This window comes from Macaca thibetana, chromosome X, assembly GCF_024542745.1.
Source record: "Macaca thibetana thibetana isolate TM-01 chromosome X, ASM2454274v1, whole genome shotgun sequence".
Lineage (NCBI taxonomy): Eukaryota > Metazoa > Chordata > Mammalia > Primates > Cercopithecidae > Macaca > Macaca thibetana.
The window spans coordinates 19224266-19247188 of record NC_065598.1 but is presented as its reverse complement, the minus strand read 5'-3'; the positions used below and the strand labels follow the sequence as shown (position 1 = coordinate 19247188).

The 22923-nt window shown below is 44.0% G+C and overlaps 1 protein-coding gene across 15 annotated transcripts in view; it reads left to right on the top strand.

Annotated features, from left to right (window-relative positions):
- SH3KBP1 (SH3 domain containing kinase binding protein 1) overlaps positions 1 to 22923 on the top strand; it is a 363386-nt gene that overhangs the window by 283388 nt on the left and 57075 nt on the right. For all 15 annotated transcript variants that reach the window (XM_050776630.1, XM_050776634.1, XM_050776625.1 and 12 more), the window contains 3 exons: positions 13813 to 13864; positions 16636 to 16716; positions 19934 to 20093. In XM_050776630.1, coding sequence (XP_050632587.1) covers positions 13813 to 13864; positions 16636 to 16716; positions 19934 to 20093 — 293 coding nt within the window. The remainder of the gene's footprint in view (positions 1 to 13812; positions 13865 to 16635; positions 16717 to 19933; positions 20094 to 22923) is intronic.

Sequence of the window (22923 nt, the reverse complement as noted above, 5' to 3'; positions counted from 1 at the left end):
TCCTGTATTGTTTAGGTGAAGGATGTTCTTTTCCACACCTGTTATTCTCTCTTGGAGTCTGAGTTCGGGTTCTAGAGAATCTAGATTCTGTTGCCTAATGTTTCCTAGATTCTTGATACTTAAAGTGAGATCCATGGGCCAGCAACAACAGCATCACCTGAGAGCTTGTTAGAAATGCGCAGACCCCACCCCAGACCTGGTGCATCAGAATATGCATTTTAACAGTGTTCTCTGATGATTTGTTTGCATATTACAGTATAGGAATCACTGGTATAGAAGCAGGTATCTCTCTAAGTGATGACAACCCACCTTCTGGTTTCCTCCCCCATCCCCCATATTTTAGGAGGGAAATAAATTCACACAACAGAGAAGAGCTCATCATTCAATAAGGAAAATTTTCACCAAGCAAAATCACTTGAAATGTTTTTATTGATGACTGTAGCAATAGAGGATTTTCATTTGACAAAATCAGTCACTGAGAAGAAAAGATACTAAACACTTAGTAGTGACTGCATAGGAAATGTTTTGAAATAGTAGGACGCAGGAATGAAGATGGCAAACATTACAAAGAGTACAGTGGTTGTGACCCTAGGCTGTGGCATCAGATAGATCTGGGTTTGAATCCTGGCTCTGTCACTTACTTGTTCTGTAGCCAAACCCGAGTCACTGAATGTCTCCAAGCCTCTGCATTCTCATCCATAAAATCATGAGAATAATTGTACCTACCTTGTCAACGTGTTGAGAGAAGATTTACTGGGATGATGCACATAAATTCTTAAACATGGTGCCTAGTAGTTGGTAAATGCCTCACACAGATGAACTGTTCCAGTCTTTATAATTGCTGTTTACCACGAGGGTAGGAAGGCTCTAGCTAAAACTGTGAAGTAATGATAGAAGGCTGACTCTGGTTCTTTTTGCTCCAGCTGATCAAATCAACACAGTTATCTTGGTATCTTGGCGAGCTTCCCTGGGAATCCAAATGCATCTAAAAACCTTGATAAATAGCCATTAAAAATAAATCTAACAACTTAGAAAATGTATTGGTAGAGACATGTGAGCACAGAATGGCATAATCTTTGTTATTTATTTGTCTTTTTTTTTTTTTTTCTGGATCTACTGCCTGGCAAATGTTTTATTTTCATTCACTCATTCAGTATTTATTGAGTCCTTTCTCTGGTCTGGCCACTGTGCTGGTTGATTGAAAGTGAAGCATGCTCATGGGTACTGTCCTTGTGAGCTTAGAGTTAAGCAGTTAGGTCTGGCGTTTAGGGCCATGGAGACCTGCCAGACCCTTCTGAAAGGACACCTGATATAGGCCTCTCCAAGTGAGTGGAGGCCAGGGGGCTGTCCAGTCTGCCTGTACCCCGCTTCTCCCCTATCTTTGTGAGGCTGGTAAAAGCTAGGCACATCCTGAAGCACTTGGGCGCCAAGACCTTCATGGTGACTCCTCTCCCTTCGACCAAGGAATCTTAGCAAGCATACCATCCTACTAGACATTTGCCACCTTATTGGTTCTGATTGAAGCAGTATATTTTTTTAATTGACAGATAAAATTGTGTTTAATGTGTACAACATGATGCTTTGAAGTATATATACATTGTGGAATGACTGAATCTAGCTAATTACCATATGCATTACCTCACATCGTTATCATTTTTGTGGTGATGGGCTGTAGGGTTTTGAAGACTAGGGTAAAATCTAGATCATTCTTTTAACAAATGGGTAAAGCATGCCTTCTAATTCCCAGTCATGTTTTGCGGTGGGGGGGCAGTAAATTCACTCAAGTGAGAGCTACTCCATAGTGTACTTTTCTAGAAGCTCTGTGTTACATAAGCTATTAAGGGAAGCACTTCCACCGGGAGAGTGAAGTTGTCAGTGATGAGTGGACTGGGCATGGCATGCTCTTTGGGACATGCATGCTCTCTGGGGCCCCATGGGCATCTCTCCAATCCCCGACAAGCAGCCACCATTTCTTTGATAGGTCTTTTAACCTTGTCCCTATGAAGCAGAAAACCCAATAGTCATACCTGTTAGACAAAGTAATACCTATAGCTGAAAAGTGATTGTACGACGTAGCATTTAACTTCTAGAAAATTCAAAGTATAACATCCTTTTCCATCTCCTCTGGTCTATAAAAACCAGCCAACCATCTTCACGTTGGTTGTTATACCAGCCTTTATTGCTGCACCCAGAGTATTGGTGAGTTGGTGACAATGTGACTGGAGCTAGGGCTGTCATTTGCTGAGTTGAGAGTGTAAAGATGATTAGAATCATTAACATGAAGGCACTATGTGAATGACAGAGTCTGAAACATTCTGCCACTGGTTTCAGTAGATGTCATCTTGTCTTGCCAGTGACTGGGGTTACAGTCATTCACCCAGAAAAGAGGACGATCTGTGATGATTAGGGTAGACAGAAGCAAATGGCATTTATTCAACAGCAGGCCTCTTGACTCCGTAGGCATCACCAGAGCATTCTGATGAGGCTGACATATTTTCTGCTAGGGTGTGAATTCAGGTAGTTACTACAAGGCCTTTTGGAATTCCTGGCCATCTTTCTTTCGGAGAGTGCTTAGTGGATTCTCCCTCACCAGGGTAACAAATGCTTTGGGGTTTTTCCTCAAGATATTCCAGAAGAGCATCTGTTGATCTCTTGGTGCATATTTTAGAGCAATTATGTAAGCTATTTATAAGAGAACCTAGATTCAATGGCTGTCTGTTTATTTTGGGCCTTGACAGTAAAATTGAATACCAGAACAGAAAGATTAAATATTCTGAGAGCTCTAATGAAGCAATGTGTGTGCTGTGTCATTGTTACAGAAGGCTAACGGGGAACTTAGACTCTCAAAAACAGCAGAAACAGCTGCTCACTGTCATTAACAAAAGAACAAAATTAGAATAGGTACTTCGAAAGATAGTGTTATTTAAGAAAGTGGCCGGGTGTGGTGGTTCGTGCCTGTAATCCCAGCGCTTTAGGAGGCCAAGGTGGGAGGATCGCTTGAGCCCAGGAGTTTGAGACCAACCTGGGCAACATAGCAAGACCCCATCTCTACAAAAATAAGAAAAATTAGCTGGACATGGTGGTACATGCCTGGGGTCCCAGTTATTCAGGAGGCTGAGTTCGGGGGATCACTTGGGCCCAGGAGTTTGAGGCTGCAGTGAGCTGTGATCATGCCAGTGCACTTCAGCCTGGGCAACAGAGTGAGACCCTGTCTCAAAAAAAATGTAAATCTCAGGCTCCAGTTCTTTTAAGAGAAATTGTTCAAATCACCAGAAGATATTACTGATCTACCATGCATTTATCTGGAGGGCTCTTCAGTGTTTGTACAAGTGAGGAATGATGGCATTGCTAAGATTCCCATAGGCATTTCCCTAGTGAATGCTCCTCAGTGGGAGCTCAGTCTCAGGGACTCAGAAACCTGTCCTCGAAGATGTCCCTGTGACTATGATGCAGGCTCGCCTTTGCTGAGTCACAGAGGCTTAATCAGGTAGCAGGCAGCCAGCTTACTCATCGCAACAAGAACTCAGATGTCAGCCAGTCTGGAACACAGAGGTCTGCCTGCCCCGGTCATTTTGTCCGCTATGGGCCTGATTCCTTAGAAGCCGGATTCCACCGGAAGCCAGGTTTATCCAGTGGTTGCCGGGAGGGCAAGGAATCAACAAGAGGAGTTTGTTGTTCTTACCAAGGGTCTGGCAGGTATCACTTGAGGCCCCTTCATGCACCAAAGGGAAAGATCTGCCAAGGGAACCATGTGTTGAAGTCAACTAAGCCTCGATAATGCTTCCAAGAGCACTGTACCACTGCCTTTGGTCTCCATTTGTCTTTGTTTTCATGACTGACTGGACCCTTCCTGTTCACATCAATCTCCAGACACATTGTGATGCAATCAGTTAGATTTCCCACTTTCTCCATTATAATCATGTGCCAACCCAGCCTTTTATGATTTTTTTTTTTAGCACAAGTTTTGCAGGTTCCAAACTTTTGCAAGGAAGGAAGTCTGTTGCTCGATTCTCACAATGGCTGAATTTTGCTTGTTTAACTCTGCCTTCCCTATACCAAGTTCTTAGGAGGCCACTCACCTTACTTATCCTCCATCTTCTGACAACCCAGTCCATAAAATCTGTTCTTAGTCAACATTTTCTTTATTATTCATCATGTCCTTTAGCCTTTAGCCCTGGCCCCGATTTTTATTTAGAATCATCTTAAAAGACATCTTATTTGAAAACGTGCATCTATAAGAAGAACTGTTGTTTTTCTAGTTTCTGAGGATGCCCGATAATTTCCCTATTTTTTAGCCTTCCAAAAGAAAGAAATATGTGCTTCTAATAAGCAGTCTTATGAAAAAAATTTACCTAAACATTATCTGTCTTGAACATTTAGTTTCATGGGTGGTTTCACATGCAAAGAAATGGGGTTTGTCAAGGAGTTAATGTCATCTGAGTATGGCCTAGTGACTCAACCCCAGTGGGCTTTCTCAAAGCCACCCAGATGGTATTCCCTCTCCCTTCTCCAGCTGTACTTACAGCCTATAGTCTTTGAAGGCAGAGCCCATGTCCCAGGCTTCTCCTTCATGGGGCCTTACAGCATGCATGGTACATGGTTGCTGGTGAAGAACCCCTGGTCCTTTAGTTGATTGGTGCCAGAGTATACCTTCTCTTCCTCCTGCCCCTCCTTTCCTGTTTTCTGCTTTCTCTTGTACAAAAGAGGAGGAAGAGTAGAAGGGAGGGGCAGGGGGAGGCTGACCTCCTGTCAGATTGTCCTTCCCAGACCAAGGGAGGCCCAGATCCTTCCATCTGATCATGGTGTCTGGGCATGGAATCAAGGCATCACTTTCAGGGTGGGGCAGATGGAATGAAGGGGTGAGCCAAGGGGTGAACTGCGAGAGCATCTTAGGGAGAAGCCAAATGCCAAGGCCTAGCTGACTTCCCAACAGGCCATCAGTCTGAATGGGAGATGATGGATGTAGGCCACTAGGCCAGAGGCTGAGGGAGGAAACTAGAGAAGGACTCTTCCAAGAGCAGGTTCCGTAGGTCCCTGGGGATCTCCAGTGCGGGTGACAGGGTAGGCAGTTGCTGGGGACTCTATAGGGTACAGAGGTGCAGTTAAAGACACTGTCATCACCTAGAGGATAGCTTCAGCTGCACATTTCAGAGGTGTGACTGGTCCTCCAGGGGCAGGGGAGAAGAGGGCAGAGTGGAGGTCCCCATGTGTTTCTAGAGCTGCAAAGGGGTGCCTTATTCAGGAGCTGTCCATTTGTGTCCCCTCTCCAGCCTCACCCACAGACACCACCAGAGAACTTAGTGAGATGTGTGGAGGAGGTCTCCCAAAGTCCAGAATTGCTCAAAATCAAGCTAAGACTTACTTCCAGAACCTCACCATATTCCTCTAACAAAGCCCCTCTAAAGGGTACCCAGCCATCAGGGTACACTTCTGTTTGTGTTTGTTTGTTTTTGACAAATCACATCTCTGGGGCCAGAGTTCTGAAGGTAAACCAGCTCAAGAGGCAAAGTAGCAAACCAGATTCCTGCCAGGGGAACAGTTGAGTCAGCCAATGAGCCTTTTGCTTGGGAAGGGCCAGTCTTGCCAAACAAAGGGCAGAGTCAGTTCTGAAATCCTTCACAGGAAACAAAGCTTGTCTTCCCATTCTCATTCCAGAACATTCATATCTGTTTCCTTCCTGGTAACGTAAAGGTAAAAATCAAATCTAGCTAATATATCCTTTGAAGGACGGTATCTGCATGTCTTGGTCCAAGCCAACAACCCCACACACAGGCAGACATGGACATGTGTGCACTTAGGCCTATGCTCCCTCCATATATGAAGACTGTGGAAGGCATTCGGCTCTCCCAGAAATCAGAAAATGTGGATTCATTGATTTTGTTACCATTATATTCATGTTGGCTCTTGTGAAATGAATTCCCGTAGTCTGGACATTGAGAAACGTAGAGTTCTGGGCCCTCTGGCTACCAACTAGCTGTTTAAACAGCCTTTCTGGGCCTCAGTGATCTCAGCGGCGGGGGTGGCGGGTGGTGGGGGACTCCTATGATGACTTGCAGCTCTTAATATCCACTGTTTTTTTAGCACTTACCTGCAAACTGAGCAGGCTGAAGCCACCTGAGTTTGGAGCTAGAGCATTTTACCTTCACCATGGAGGGAGGGATAAAGAGAATAAATAGAACAAGTGCCTCTAAAAACTCAGGACTTAAATACTTGCCTGAGTTGAAAGGATGTTTTCGTGTGTACACCTATAGGAGCTGGTTAATATTACTGTTAAACCGTACACAGGAAACCTTGACCTACTACTTAGCCCGGAGGACCCCAGCCCCATTTTCTTTATCCAGTCACAATTGGATGTTTGGAGGGAAATCAACTAAATGATCTCCTCATGTCTTTTTATTTGAGAATAGTGAACTCCCGTGATGAATTTTCTACTGTCACATTTTGCTAGAGAATCACCTGTTTTGCCTTCTCAGTTCACACTGCCTTGTCTTCCTGTTGCGTTTAAAATGAAATTTTTAATTTAATTTTTCTTTTTTTTTATTGAGACAGGGTTTCCCTCTGTTGCCCAGGCTGGAGTACAGTGGCACGATCTCAGCTCACTGCAGCCTCCGCCTCCTGGGCCCAAGCAACCCTCCTGCCTCAGCCTCCCGAGTAGATGGGACCACAGGCATGTGCCACCATGCCCAACTAAAGTTTTGTATTTTTTGTAGAGATGGGGTTTCACCATGTTGCCCAGGCTGGTCTCCAACTCCTGAGTGCAGGCAATCTCCCTGCCTCCATCTCCCAAAGTGCTGGGCCTGTTGCATTTTTAAAAAACATTGTAGGCCCATGTGCAATACTTCATGAATCATTTGCGGGAGGGGTACAGCCTAGAGCTGCATAGAACCCTGGCCCTGATTTTTATTTAGAATTACCTGAAAGACATCCTGTTTGAAAATGTGGCATCTTTTCTCCTTTGAAAAAGCATAAAGGCTAAGTTTGATGGAACCAGAGAAAGTGAAGTCAGTAAAGGATTAAAAAAGAGGAAAACTTGTAAACCCCCTCTGCTAGTAAGCAAAGCAGGCACCTGGCCAGCACTGATCAAGAGTGGTAGATGCAAGACAGACAGCTCACAAACTGTTCCTTCCTTTCGAAACTGTGCCCCCAACTGCCTCGGCAACTGCCGGGTTTCCGAACAAAACTTCACACTTCTGTCTCTGTCCTTTGCCACGTTCACACACATGCTTGCTGTGACCACACTTTTCATACACTGTCTGTTAGTGCAACATTTTCCTCTCTCCCTCCCCCAGTGCCCCTCTGCTCTGCTCTGTCACATTTCACGTGTCTGCTACATATCAAATGTGACACAACATTAAAGGGATTTTTTTTCTTTGACCAGTAATCTTGGAAAATATGATGACTTGTAATTGTCGTTTTAAAATTTGGGGCCCTGTGGTTTGAGGCAAGGTCGCTGGGGTAACGGCCTCAGCGAAAGGAGGCTCATGTGAAATTGGTTATAGAAGTGTTCAGACCTGCAAGGAGTGAGGAAGATGTCCAGGGGTAGGCGTCGTTGGGACTTGGCTAGGAAGAATAAGGCCATGGGGTGTTGGCAGTTTTGTAAATAAGGGATGACAGGCATACTTCATTCTTCCGTGCATTCATTTATTGTGTTTCAGATATTGCGTTTTTTACAAATTCAATGGTTGTGGTAACCCTATGTGGAGCAAACCTACTGGCGCCATTTTCCCCACAGCATGTGCTCACTTCATGTCTCTGTATTACATTTTGGTAATTCTCACAACATTTCAAACTTTTTCATTATTATTATGTCTGTTATGGGTAATCTGTGATCAGTGATCTTTGGCATTACTATTGTAATTGTTTTGAGGCACCATAAACTGTGCCCATATAAGACGGCAGACTTAATTGATCGATCTTGTGTGTGTTCTGACTACTCCATTGACCTACGATTCCCCATCTCTCTTCCTCTTATTGGGCTTCACTATTTCCTGGGACACAACAATGTTGAAATGAGGCAAACTAATAGCCCTATGATAGCCTCTAAGTGTTCAAGTGAAAGGAAAAGCCACACATCTCTCACTTTAAATCAAAAGCTAGAAATGATCGAGCTTAGTGAAGAAGGTATGTTGAAAGCTGAGACAGGCCAAAAGCTAGGCCTCTTGCACTAAACAGTTAGACAAGCTGTGAATGCAAAGGAAAAATTCGTGAAGGAAATTAAAAGTGCTACTCCAGTAAACACATGAATGATAAGAAAGTAAAACAACCTTATTGCCAGGCATGGTGGCTCACATCTGTAATCTCGGCACTTTGGGAGGCCAAGATGGGAGGATCACTTGAGCCCAGCAGTTCGAGACCAACCTGGGCAACATAGTGAGACTCCGTCTCAATCAATCAATCAATCAATCAATCAGTAACAGCCTTACTGATTATATGGAGAAAGTTTGAGTGGTCTGAATAGAAGATCGAACCAGCCACAACACTTCCTTAAGCCAAGGTCTAATTCAGAGCAAGGCCCTAATTCTATTCAAGTCTGGGAAGGCTGAGAGAGGTGAGGAAGCTGCAGAAGAAAAGTTAGAAGCCAGCAGAGGTTCGTTATTGAGGTTTAAGGAAAGACACCATCTCCATAACATAAAAATACAAGGTGAAGCAGCAAGTGCTGATGGAGAAGCTGCAGCAAGTTATCCAGAAGATCTAGCTTTGATGAAGGTGGCTACTCTAAACAGATTTTCCGTTGATGAAACAGCCTTTGATTGAAAGAAGATATCATCTAGGACTTTCATAGCTGGAGAAGTTGATATCTGGCCTCAAAGCTTCAAAGGGCAGGCTGACTCTCTTGGTAGGGGCTAATGCATCTGGTGACTTTAAGTTGAAACCGGTGCTCATTTACCATTCTGAAAATCCTGGGGCACTTAAGAATTATGTGCCAGACACAGCAGCTCACGCCTATAATCCCAGCACTTTGGGAGGCCAAGGCAGGAGGATCACTTGAACCTAGGAGTTTGAGACCTGCCTGGGCAACATAGCAAGACTCCATCTCTACAAATAAACAAAACTAGCCAGTTGTGGTGGTGTATCGGGAGAACCCGCTCCCGGTGTTTAACGTGGGTTCTTTTCTATTTCCTAAGTGTCTCGGCTGGGTTGAGAAATAAAGGGAAAGAGCACAAGAGAGAGAAATTTAAAGCTGGGTGTTGGGGGGAGACATCACATGTCAGCAGGATCCGTGATGTTCCCCGAGCCGTAAAACCAGCAAGTTTTTATTAGTGATTTTCAAAAGGGGAGGGAGTGCACGAATAGGGTGTGGGTCACAGAGATCATATACTTCACAAGGTAATAAAATATCACAAAGCAAATGGAGGCAGGGCGAGATCACAGGACCACCGGATGAGGCGAAATTAAAATTGCTAATGAAGTTTCCAGCACACATTGTCGCATTGTCATTGATAACATCTTATCAGGAGACAGGGTTTGAGAGCAGATAACCTGTCTGACCAAAATTTATTAGGTGGGAATTTTCCTCCTCCTAATAAGCCTGGGAGCACTACAGGATACTGGGGCTTATTTCATCCCTTCGGCTTCGAGCATAAAAGACGAGACACCTTAAAAGGGGCCTTCGACTACAAAAGACGGGACACCTTAAAAGGGGCCTTCGACCACAAAAGACGGGACACCTTAAAAGGGGCTGTCGATAAACCTACCTTCAGGGCGCATTCTCTTTCTCAGGGATGTTCCTTGCTGAGAAAAAGAATTCAGCGATATTTCTATTTGCTTATGAAAGAGGAGAAATATAGCTCTGTTCCGTCCGCCTCACTGGCGGCCAGTTCAAAGTTACCTCTCTGGTTCCCTGAACATCGCTGTTATCCTGTTCTTTTTTTTTTTTTAAGATGCCCAGATTTCATATCGTTCAAACACACGTGCTCTACAAACAATTTGTGCAGTTGGTACAATCACAGGGTCCTGAGGCGACATTCATCCTCCTCAGCTTACGAAGAAGATGACGGGATTAAGAGATTAAAGTAAAGACAGGCATAGGAAAACACAAGGGTATTGATTGGGGAAGTGATAAGTGTCCATGAAATCTTCACAATTTATGTTCAGAGATTACAGTAAAGACAGGTGTAAGAAATTATAAAAGTCTTAATTTGGGGAACTAATAAATGCCCATGAAATCTTCACAATTTATGTTCTTCTGCTGCGGCTTCAGCCAGTCCCTCGGTTCGGGGTCTCTGACTTCCTGCAACAGTGATGTGCACCTGTGGCCTCAGCTACTTGGGAGGCTGAAGTGAGAGGATCTCTTGAGCCTGGGAGGTCAAGGCTGCAGTGAGCTGTGATCGCACCATTGCACTCCATCCTGGGTGACAGAGTGAGACCCTATCTCAAAAATAAAAACAACAAAAAAAGAATTATGCTAAATCTACTCTGCCTCTGTTCTATAGATGGAAAAACAAAGCCTAGATGATAGCACATCTGTTTACAGCATGGTTTACTAAATATTTTAAGCCCACTGTTGAGACCTACTGCTTAGAAAAAAAAATTCCTTTTAAAATATTACTGCTTATTGACAATGCACCTGGTCACTCAAGAGCTCTGATGGAGATGTATAAGAAGATGATTGCTGTTTTCATGCCTGCTACTACAACATCCATTCTGCAGCCCATGGATCAGAGTCGTTTTAACTTTCAAGTCTTGTTATTTAAGAAATAAGGCTATAGCTGCCGTGGATAGTGATTCCTCTGATGGATCTGGGGAAAGTCAATTGAAATAATTCTGAAAAGGGCTCACCATTCTAGATGCCAGTAAGAATATTTTTGATTCATGGGAGGAGGTCAAAATATCAACAGTAACAGGGGTTGGAAGAAGTTGATTCCAACCCTCAGGGATGACTTTCAGGGGTTCAAGACTTCAGTGGATGAAATAACTGCAGATGTGGCAGAAATAGCAAGAGAACTAGAATTGGAAGTGGAGCCTAAAGATGTGACTGAATTGCTGCAATCTCATGATCAACCTTGAATAAATGAAGAGTTACTTCTTATGGATGAGCAAAGAAAGTGATTTCTTGAGATGGAATCTACTCCTGGTGAAGATGCTGTGAACATTGTTGAAATGACAACAAAGGATTTAGAATCTTACATATGCTTAGTTGATAAAGCAGTGGCAGAATTTGAGAGGATTGACTCCAGTATTGAAAGATGTTCTACTCTGGGTAAAATGCTATCAAATAGCATCACATGATACAGAAAAATTTTTCACGAAAGGAAGTCAATGATACGGCAAACTTCGTTGTTGTCTTACTTTAAGGAATTGCTACAGTCACCCCAACCTTCAGCCACCACCACCCTGATCAGTCAGCTGCTGTCAACATTGAGGCAAGACTCTCCCCCAGCAAAAAGTTTACAACTCGCTGAAGGCTCAGATGATCGTTAGTTTTTTCTAGCAGTGAAGTATTTTTAAATTAAGGTACGTACATTGCTTTTTTAGACATGTTATCGCACACTGAATAAACTACAGTAAAGCATAAACATAACTTTTATATGCACCAGGAAACCAAAAAATTCTTGTGACTCGCTTTATTGCAGTGGTCTAAAATTGAGTTTGCAGTATCTCTGAGGTATGCCTGTACTCTGATTCTGAGGTAAAGGAAGGTTAACTGGCAGAACTTCACTGATACTTTTGTTAGGTAAACACACATCTGTCCCCAGTCTAATTAACACAGTGACAGAGAAGGAAGGAAGAAAAAGAGTTAGCGGGGAGCTAGAAGGGGCAGGCAAAAGGGGAAAGAATAATGTGAGACCATGAGGCAGAAACACATCCATCCCACAGAGCACCTGTGTGTAAGGGCAGGTGGCTCTTAGAGCAGCTTTCTTTATTTTAATAAAGTATATTTCTCTGCACTCGTAGAGACAATACAGAAAAACATTAAGAATGACACACACACACACACACACACATACATGCACACACATATGCACCCAGAATCAGAGATCACTGCTTTAAATTTCTTTCCTCTTTTTCTTTCTGTGTATGTTGCAGCCTAGTTGAGCTCATACTATAGCTGCAATTTGATATCCTTTTTTTCAGCTTTAACACAATACAGTTCCCTGTGTTTTTATAAACTCCTTGTGTGTGGTTTCATGACTGTGTGATGGTTTGTCTTGTGGACATTTTCTGGCAGGATGGATCTCACGGTGGCCAACAGCACGCCTGTGGGTCAGGCAGCCCTGGGCCTGATGCCTAGCCATGCCCCCAACCCCTTTTAGTAGCCTGGTTACCTCAAGAAATGACTTCATCTCTCAAAGCCTCAATTATTTCATCTGCAAAATGGGTATCATATCACTGTCACGCAGGTTAAGCAAGTCAGTACTTACTTCTGCTTATGAATTTAACTTCTCCTAAGAGGGAGGTCATATTATCATTTATAGATGAGAAGGTTCAGTTTGGTGAGGTCACTTGCCCCACATCTGTGGGTAACAGTGGAAAGAGCCAGGATTTATAATGCCAGTAAAGTTCTGAACTCCCCCACCCCCAGCCTGCACCTAATGGAATAACTTGGCTTGAATCACCTAGCTGGTAAAAAACAAAGCTGATATGTGATTGAATCCAGAGCCTACATGCTATGATGCCCCCTGAGAAAGTTCCCTGTGGATGTAATATTCTCTGGGTTTTATTTAAAACCATTTCTTTCCATGTTGCAGTGCTGCATCAGGCACTGATGGGTCAGGGCTGGTGACGGGTGGGTGCTTTGGCTGGTCCCCTTGGTAATGGTAATGTCACAGTAGTACATTTTCAGAGAGCAGAAGAGACTTTGTGGAGCTTTTTAAAAATCACAAGTATATGATGCCCAGAGAGGATGAGAAGTGTCAGCAGGGATGTGGATGTTCTGCTCAAACCCTCCCCCGTTCTCATCCTTCCTTCCTTCCTTAATGATTTTGATGTTGAGATAGTTCTCCCCTTGCCCTCGGTCCCTCTTCCCCCTAACACAGCTGTCTGAGAACAGTGCCCTGGCTGGATTCTTTGGCCATGTAATAATTTGCCAAGTCCAGTCTGATCATCTCTCTCCCACAGTCAATCCTGGGTGGCAAGAAAATGCTGGCTACTCTGGAACCAGTTCAGGGATGAATGCCATTGATTGCACTGCTGCCTCCATCACCTACAGAGTGACAGCATGTGAGAAAAACAAATCACGGCTGATATGCAAAAAACAAAAAACAAAAAAGAAGCAAAAACAAACAAACAAAAACAACAACAAAAAAATCCCTCTCTGTTCCAGTTTATCACGTGTACAATGAGTCTGTGGGATGTCTAACAAATGGCCTGCCAGCCTCAGCATAGAAAGGGGCAAAAGGCTTGCAACCTGATGTGGCTGCAGTGGGCCCTCAGCCTGCATTTTGTTGAAAGTCCTACATCCAGAGCAGATTCGATTTTGAATCTTTACAGTGACTCTTTTTGAATTGCATGGTTATTCAGCAGATTAAATCTTAATTGCAAATGCAGCTTCAGCGTAGGAGTACCATTGTGCTTGCTGGTTTCAGGCCATTTTTGCTGAGCCGTGCTTTTCCAGAAGGCTGTTACAAATTTAGAAAGGGGGAAATGGCGTTTCATTTGTCGATTGGAGTTTTGTTTTGCCGACTGGATTTATTGTAGTGTTTATTTAGAGGTGCCAAAAACTGACGTCCCTGGAGAGAGAATTGCTCAATTTTTTTGGAGAGGTTCTCTAAATTGTCCAAACTGCACTTAGAAAACAATGTCTGTGGTCCTTCTGTGAGAGGACAGGCTTGCCAACAGTCTCATGTGGTATAATTTTTATTAATTTTTCAGAGACCCAAGAAGCCACCACCTCCATCCGCTCCTGTCATCAAACAAGGGGCAGGTAATGTACCTTTCGGTTCCATCAAATAAAATGTACATCTTTCTTTTTGCATATATTCAAATCATCCTCAGTGTAGAGTTCAGGATTCCTGGTTCAAGTGCCATAGATTGACAACTTGGGAAGTTACGATTTGATCTCAGCAGGCAGGTTTTAAAGATACTTCTGTTTTTCCTAAAAGATAAACATACCATTAAAATGTGACCCTGATATAGTGTAAAAATCTAGGCTCCCAAAGAGAATGATCAGAAATAATTTAAAGAAAAAACAAGTTTGGGTTTTTTAAGTAAACAGCTTTTGAGGAGAAAAGAACTTAATTGCCCGTTTCACCTGTGTCCAGTTGAAGGTCAGCTTAGGGAAGATTGTTTCCCACGGGTCATAGCATTGTTGTGCATGTACAGTGTTGCTGAATTTTCAATGTCTGTCCCGTGCGGTTAACGAAAATCTGTACTGACTTCACTTACGCTTCAACAAAAAGATGTTTTTCTAGCAATACTTTTCCTCATGATTCTTTTTTAATTTTGAAGAGTCTGATTCACTTTTTTTTCTGTGTAGTTCAGATATTCAGGTTGAATAATAGAGGAAGAATTGATGTCGAACATTTGGTAACTCGTTTCACACTGGATTCTCATATATAAAAAGATATTTCATATTTCCCAGTAGAACTCCTCTTTATAATAGTTAAAATTAATTATAGGGAAAAATTCCTCCATGAATAATTAGTTAAGTAGCATTTTAAAAAATTAACAAATAGAAGAGAAGGGGTATTTTTAGTTCTACACATTCACAATTATGATATTTCTATAACAGTTAAATTATCAATAAATTTCCAGATTGGTTTATTTCTAAACTTAGTAAGAAGTGATTTTTAAGTTCTTTGGCCCACCAAGTTAGGAGGAAAAGCTTGACCCCAAATTCCTTTCCCATTCCCTTTGGCATAGTTGAGAATTATAGAGATTAAGTCCTGAAATGGGATGTTAATTACATCTTTTGCTCCGCCCCCATCCTTGTTTGCATTGAGCAGTTTCATTTTGCCACCTAGTGGTTCTGGCCATATATTTTATTGTGCTGAAATTGAAGCAAGCTATTTATTTGCTTTTCTCTGAAGACCCCTTTCCCTGTAGGCCTTGGTAATTGATCAGAGACCATGGAGATTAGTTGAGGAGTCCAAGGCTCAGGCAGTCTAGAATGTAGCTAAGATTGGATTCTTCAGTATAGTAGGATTGTCAGTTCTTTCTGTGTCTCTAGGAATGACACTGACTTCATTATTGTTAGGTGAGTAGATTGTAGCATGGTAGGCAAATTCTTACCCTTTTAAAACAATTTTACCAAAGTTTATGATGGGTCTCTGTGGGGCAAAGCAAGATGGCATTTAATCTTCATAGATTACTGCTCATTTATCCTGCCTGAATGATATTGGGAACTCCTTTGTAATGGGGAGATAGATATTCATATTTTCTCCATCATCAGCTTTCCTCGTGTTTGATTATTTTACCAAAAAAAAAATCAGATATCAAATTGACAGAAATGAGATGCAGTGATTAATTTGTAGTGAGTCATTAAGAGGAATTAAGTAAAGGGTGTGTTTGGTGGATATTTTTTTAACTTCTTTTGTCCTCTGAGGTTGTGTAATTGAGATTTCTAGTACCAAGCACCCACCTTTGGAACTGGTCGTGTAAAGAGTTTGTTAAGAACTCAACCCAGTCCGTACATAAGAGGAGTACTTTTGACTGGTTTGTGCTTTCGCTATTTCTCAAGTGCTTTTACATGTCTGAGGCCACTGGCGCCAATGAGAAAACCCCAGGAAAGGGAGCAGCTGCAGTCTATGTGGGTAAAGACTAAATGCTAAGTGGTACATTTGAAAAAATGTAATACTTGAAGGACCCCAAATTTGGTGGCATAAAACAACAACCTTCTTATGTTCATGGATTCTGTGGGTCAAGAACAGGCCATGGCTGGGATGGCTTGTCTCTGCTCCATCATATCTGGGACCTCAGCTGGGAATACTGAACTAGCTGAAGCTGGAGGATCCACTTCGAGGATGAATGTTTCCCTCACATGTCTGGCTCCCCTTGGCAAGGGTGCCTGAAAGGCTGGGCTCAGCTGGGGCTATAGGCTAGAGCATCTATATGTGGCCTCTCCAGGGTAGTTGACTTCTTACATGGAGGTTCAGTATTCCAGCAAATAAAGCGTAAACTACAGGGACTTTTATGACTCAGCTTTGGAAGTTACATGGTATCATTCCTGCCACTGGTCGAAGCAGTCACAAGCCCACCCACATTCCTGGCAAGGGACTGTAGACTTCACCTCTTACTGGGAGGAGTATCAGATAATTCCAGGCCCTATTTTAAAATGGCTACAAAATGGGATCCAGATTCCTATGAAACCCCCTTTTATTGGTAGAACACAACATTCAGTGGCCCCTTATTTGTAAAGTTTGATAATTGACATTTATTTATACACATGCTCCACCCCCACCCAGTGATTTCCTGTGACTATATTGATGCCTAAGGAAATCAGGCTTAAATATCAGAAAGTATTATTAGTGGTGTTCTTATAAATTAAGGATACATAGGCAGGTGAGCTTAACGACATAGGCCAGAAATGACTTCTCTGTTTCTAAACAGCTCGTGTTTGCCAGGTAATGCTAACACCCAACTCAGGGGAAAAAAACTTATTGACTTTGCTCTACCTGATAAAGATTTAAATGCTGGTGTGTCTAATAATTGAATAGAGAAAACATTTTCTGATCACTATTACCCTTTCCTTCCTAGGCACCACTGAGAGAAAACATGAAATTAAAAAGATACCTCCTGAAAGACCAGAAATGCTTCCCAACAGAACAGAAGAAAAAGGTATGAAATCAATTCTTCATTGGCACTTCTAGAACAGCAAGAGCTGAAGCTGTCTGTTACACAGCTAGTCCAGAATACCCACAGGATTTGCTTTTCCTTTGGAATGTGGTGATCATGGTTTTGTTTTGATTGCTTTTACAAATCCTATTGCTAAGGAAGTAGGAGAGGGTTATGTGGTACTTCGTGGGACCAGAATTTCTCATCATATGAAAAATTACCAGTCTAGTCAATTAACACATCGCTGCTGTTTCCTGATGTCTCTACCACGGCCACCCTCTCCGCACCCTGAAGTCAGGTGTAAGTTCCTTTAGAGCCTGGTATATATCTGTCAGTTTCCACTTAGCCTGTCCTTCATGCCTAGTGTCCCAAGGTGCTCATTCACTGTTGATGGATGGATTTGGCTTAGTGAAATTCACATCCAGAGAAATAAACAAATGAAAGCTCTTTTCTTTGGTCACTCATGGACCCTTGACTCTGGTTAACGTTATTACAGACAAATGTCCTTGGTCAAGGATACTGGAGGAGGGGAGGGTGGCATGGTAATACTGGGAAAAGCAGCTTGGTCCCTGGAGCCTCCTGAAGGTGGTCAGGAGTGTCACTGGCCGGGAAATAGCTTAATGTGTGTCCTGCAGTCAGGTTTATGAACGTGTTTGACTCCTACCATTTTGAGAGTCTCTCCCAAAGAAATCTGCATACTGTAGAAGGACTCATTTTATTAGGTGTCTAGGATTGATTGATCACATATTTTTATGGGAAAAGTGCTAAGTTATTATGAACAGGAGGCTGAGCAAATTCTTAAGTCACAAGAGAAATGCTGAATTAATGAATGTAATTATTTGGAGGTGCTCCTTGGTGGTCTCGTGAAATTTTATTGTGAAATTTAATATTTCATGTCAGCCTGCCAAAAATTGTACCAACATTACAAGCTCTTAAGAAGCTATACCTCTTTCTTTCGCAGTGAGCAGTTAGAACTTGACTTGTGGAACCTCATTGTGAAGGCCAGGTCTGTGTCACAGATTGATGAAAAAAACAGCCATTGAATATATACCATATGAATAACTCTTTGTATAAAAGCGTTGGTATAGCCGGGCACAGTGGCTCACACCTGTAATCCCAGCACTTTGGGAGGCTGAGGCGGGAGGACTGCTTGAGCCCAGGAGTTCAAGACCAGCCTGGGCAACATAGCAAGACCCTATCTCTACCAAAAAAAAAAAAAAAAATTAGCCAGGCCTGGTGGCCTGTGTCCATAGTCCCAACTACTTTGGGAGGCTGAGGTGGAAGGATCGCTTGAGTCTGGAGATCAAGACTGCTGTGAGCTGTGATCACGCCACTGTACCCCAGCCTGAGCAACAGAGTGAGACCCTGTCTCAAAAAAAAAAAAAAAAAAAAAAGTGTGTGGTGTGAATTAACCAGACACCACCCTCTGTCTTCATGGAGGATACATGGCTAGTTTCTGGGTAATAGCCAGTCTCCGTGATAGGGACACTTCCTGCACTAGTCCATGCTGACCTATGGACTAGGCCTACATGTGAACAACCACCCTAGTTGGCTGACCAAGCGGCCCCACATTGCTAGTTCCTTCCCCTCTCATGATCCCTTGTTCTATGCCACAGTGGGTCAGGGAGGCAGAATCCCTGGTCAGATGCAATAGGGAAGCCAGGGAATCAGCCCTACCCGGAGACTTGTTCTCCCCGTTGGGTAAGCACAAACTGCCTTTTCCATTCATCCTGCAGGCTGCTGGAGTTCCTGTCCTGCTGCAATAGGAGAAATGTCCCCTGCTTTGCATTTCAACAGAGCCCTTCCTCCTCTGGCCCCTGTGTGCCATAATATGAGTTCCCAGCATTCCTGATTGGAGCATATTTCCCCACATTGTGGGGATGAGCACAATAATACCTGATGGGTTTATTTTTATTTTATTTTTTTAGAGACAGGGTCTTGCTCTGTCACCCAGCCTGGAGTGCAGTGGTACGATTGTAGCTCACTGCAGCCTCGAACTTGTGGGCTCAAGCAATCCTCCTGCCTCAGCCTCCTGAGTAGCTGGGACTACAGGTGTGTGCCACCATGCCCGGCTAGTTTTTGTAGAGATGGTGTTTTACTGTTGCCCAGGCTGGTCTCGAACTCCTGGCCTCAAGTGATCCTTCCACCTTGCCCTCCCAAAGCTCTGGGATTACAGATATAAGCCACCACACCCAGCCCTGATGGGTTTTTTTTAACCTTTTGCCAACCATCTGGGGACCCAAACAACATGAGTCTGTGTTTGCAAGTAAAAGTTGTCCTGAGTACCATCTTACAAGTAAGCATAGGGAACCTGCCTATAGTCTAATGGGCAACTCTCTAAAGTTCCATCTTTATCAAGAAGAATGTGGATGTATGCTTTTTATACCATGCATGGAGCAAGGCTAGTTGGGAACAGAAAATATGAGGCTGTCACTGACCACTGCCCCGTTCGTCCAACAGATCTGGCTTCAACTTCATTCTAATAGCTCTGACTCCAGAAAGCCTTAGAAACCATATACCTGTGAAGTCCTAGTTTGCCTTCCAAGTTCAAACTGTGCACAAGAAGAATCCAGAACTCATTGTTCCCTGAAATGCTCTCCCTTTTATTGACTCATGGCCCTTTTCAGAGGCCACCCTGAGACATGTCAGGCCTCTTTCCTTGCCATAGCCAGCAGGTCCTGTGGGCCACTGACCAAACCCCTCAGCCCTCTGCTGAGCCCTGACTCCATGCCAGCACCACATACGGCTCTGAGGAGTTGACCAGACCTAGGCCCTCCCCTCAGGGGCTGTCAGCCTACAGGCCGTGCCAAACATGCAAACACCCAGAAAGTGTCTGAGCGTGTTTGTAAAGTGCTGCCCTGTAATGCTCAGGTAAGGAAGGAAGGAAGTCTGCCTTTGAGCTGTTGGGAAGAGAACATGACAGTGTCATGTTTCAGCCAGGCTTCGAAGGAAGAACTGGAGTATGCTGAAGGTGGGCAGTGGCCAGAAGGGCGCTTCAGGCAGAAGGACCAGCATGAGTGAAGGTGTGCAAGGGAGGGAACAGTGAGCTCTGTGGGACTTCTTCTAACCTGACAAAGAATAAGTGGTGCTCTTGGCCTTCCACATTCACCTTCAGAAATAGCATCGGTGATTTTTTTTTTAAGCAGGAAATGAGTGATCTGCATCTAAGTACTGTCACTTACACTAGATCTGTCTGTTTTCTTTAAACAATGATTTAAAGAAAGACCAGAGAGAGAGCCAAAACTGGATTTACAGAAGCCCTCCGTTCCTGCCATACCACCAAAAAAGCCTCGGCCGCCTAAGACCAATTCTCTCAGCAGACCTGGCGCACTGCCCCCGAGAAGGCCAGAGCGACCGGTGGGTCCGCTGACACACACCAGGTACTCCTGCGCTTTCACCTCTGGGGTGGGTGTGGGGCGGCTCTGGAAGGAACACAGGAGGGGAACTGACTGCCACAGACCTTGGGAGGAAAGGAGAAGAGAAGTGGGGCTCAAGCTTCCCTCTTACATCCTCCAGCAAAATTATCTGAAGACACCGGCCACTTCTGTCCTTGCTGCTGCACTCGGGCAAAAGTGAGTGTGAGGTTGAGGGGTGCCGTGTGGGTTTCAGGATTAGCAGATGAGAACTGGGTACCCAGCATTTAGGCCCTGCTGACACATAGGGGTTTTTCCTGGGCCTCATTAGAAGCAAGGCCAACTGCCCTTCAGCCTGGAAATGCAGGTGGCGTGTCCCTCTTTTTCCCCCGGATGTTGTGCTGGCCTCAAGTATGTACATCTCATGTGTGGCTACGACCCCTGACCCTCACTGGTCTGCAGGGCTTCTTTCCATAGCCCAGGCTCCCTGTGCTCTTCACTGTACAGCCTATTGTGGAACCCAGATCCGGGAATGTCTCTAGCTCTAAGACCCTCAAAGGCTGGGGACGTGCTTTATGCAGGCATGTGTTCCACGATGTGCTTGACAGAATGAAAATTCATTCGCCAGCGGGCTGGATGCATGTGTTCCGTGAAATCAGAGTTGGACATTGTGTGTTCCAGACCTGAGATACCTACCACAGAGCAAGGAACTGTTGAATTCTCTCCATAAGTTCATTGCCAGAACTTTCTACCATAATATTAAAATATATGTGTATCACATGTGTTGGTGTAACACACCAGGGCAGGCCAGTGACCCAGAGGTCTTTAGGTGTGCATGTTAACACAGTCACTGAATTTTTGTTCTTATGAGCTAAGTTGGCATGGTGAAAGTCGCATGGGCTTCACAGCTCTTGCATTGGAGTCAGACAGGCCTCTGGGCTGGAATCTCAGCCCACCTCATTCATGGGAGAAGTAGGAGCTTGGCTATACTATCCTCTCACCTCACTTTTTTCATCTGTAAATAGAGGATGATAATGGAATGCACCTAAATAATTCCCAAGTATGGAAATCAACATTATTTTCATTGTTATTTTGATTATTGCCTATTGAATTAGGCACACTGCAGTAAGACAAAAATAGCTCATTTACTTTTTTTAAAGACAAATTTTAATTAGTGGTAAAATACACGCATTGTAAAAATTATCATCCTAACCATTTTAAGTGCACTGTTCAGTGGCATTAAGTATGTTCACATTGTTGTACAACCATTTCCAGAACTCTTTTCATCTTGTAAATCTGAAATTCTGTACCCTTTAAACAGTGACTCCTCATTTACCTCCTCTCCCAGCCCCTGGCAGCCACCATTCTACTTTCTGTCTCTATGGATTTGACTACTCCAGGTACCTCAGTAAGTGGAATCATACAGGATTCATCTTCTTTTTTTATTTTTTATTTTTTTTGACGCAGAGTTTCACTCTTGTTGCCCAGGCTGGAGTGCAATAGCGCGATCTCAGCTCACCGCAACCTCCGCCTCCCGGGTTCAAGGGATTCACCTGCCCCAGCCTCCCAAGTAGCTGGGACTACAGGCATGCACCACCGTGCCTGGCTAATTTTGTATTTTTAGTAGAGACCAGGTTTCTCCATGTTGGTCAGGCTAGTCTCAAACTCCCGACCTCAGGTGATTCGCCCATCTTGGGCCTCCCAAAGTGCTGGGATTACAGGTGTGAGCCACTGTGCCCGGCGGATTCATCCTTTTATGACTGGCTTATTTCACTTAGCATGATGTCTTCAACATTCATCTGTATTGTAGTATGGCTCATTTGCTTTTCATAACAATGACAACAACAAAAACACAACTCCCAGGCTCAAATATAGAGGCAGGTCACAACGTGGGTGTGTGGGAGGCTGGCTGCCCAGTCGATACAGAGCTGTGGTCATCTCAGGTGCGTGTGAGCCTATTTGAGTAGCAGCTGGTTCACCTGTGTCATTCTACAGGCATCTCCCAAGGTCCAATCCAACAACTGCCTCCGTGTGACACCCCCTGTTGAGTTGGTGAGGACTCTCCATGCTCCACCCTCTCCTATGAACTGACAATAGAAGGTTCTTTGCACACGCGCATATTGGGGCCACTTGACAGTCTTGATGACCTTAGCAAGGACCATTTCAGTGGTGTGCTCAGCCCAGAAACTAGTATATCAGAAGAAAAAGCTTATGTAAACCAAAGTGCTTCCAAAAAGAATATGAGCTATACAAATGGGGAAGATGTGGAGCAGCAAAGGTTGCACATCGCAAAGGAGAGCCTGAAGCCATGCCCTGGCAAATCCTATTAGTCTCCCAGGGGCTACAAACATTTCCGTTAGCTCAATAACAATTTCCAAGATATTCCTGCTGCTCTTTCTAACAATCTGATTGAAGAGAAGTGGAATTCCAACTGCTGCTTTGCCTTCTAGAGCTTCTTGCAACTCTCTGGTTATAGGATAGGTACAGGCTTTGCAAGCCTGGGGGGAAACGTGTCATCACCACCAAACTTCTGGGCTCACAGAGATCCCATTTGCCTCCTTCCTCTGCTTATCTCTTTTCTGCCTCTGGGTCTCCCAGTATCCAGTGGTTAGTTAGAAGTCCAGGACATGAAGGGAGATGCATGAGAGAGGTTTGTGAAGCCAGTGGAAGAGGTAGTTGTTCTTAACAGTGCGTACCATCTGAGCAGCCTGGGAGAGGGTGGTCAGCCCCCAGCCCTCCATATACCCTATGACTGCCTAGCTCCCTACACACTGGTTTGCAGGAGGGTGTAGGGGAGGAAAGCCCTGAGATTCCTGCTTAGCCAGTTTAAGGGAGGGCAGTGCCTGCTCTTACTCAG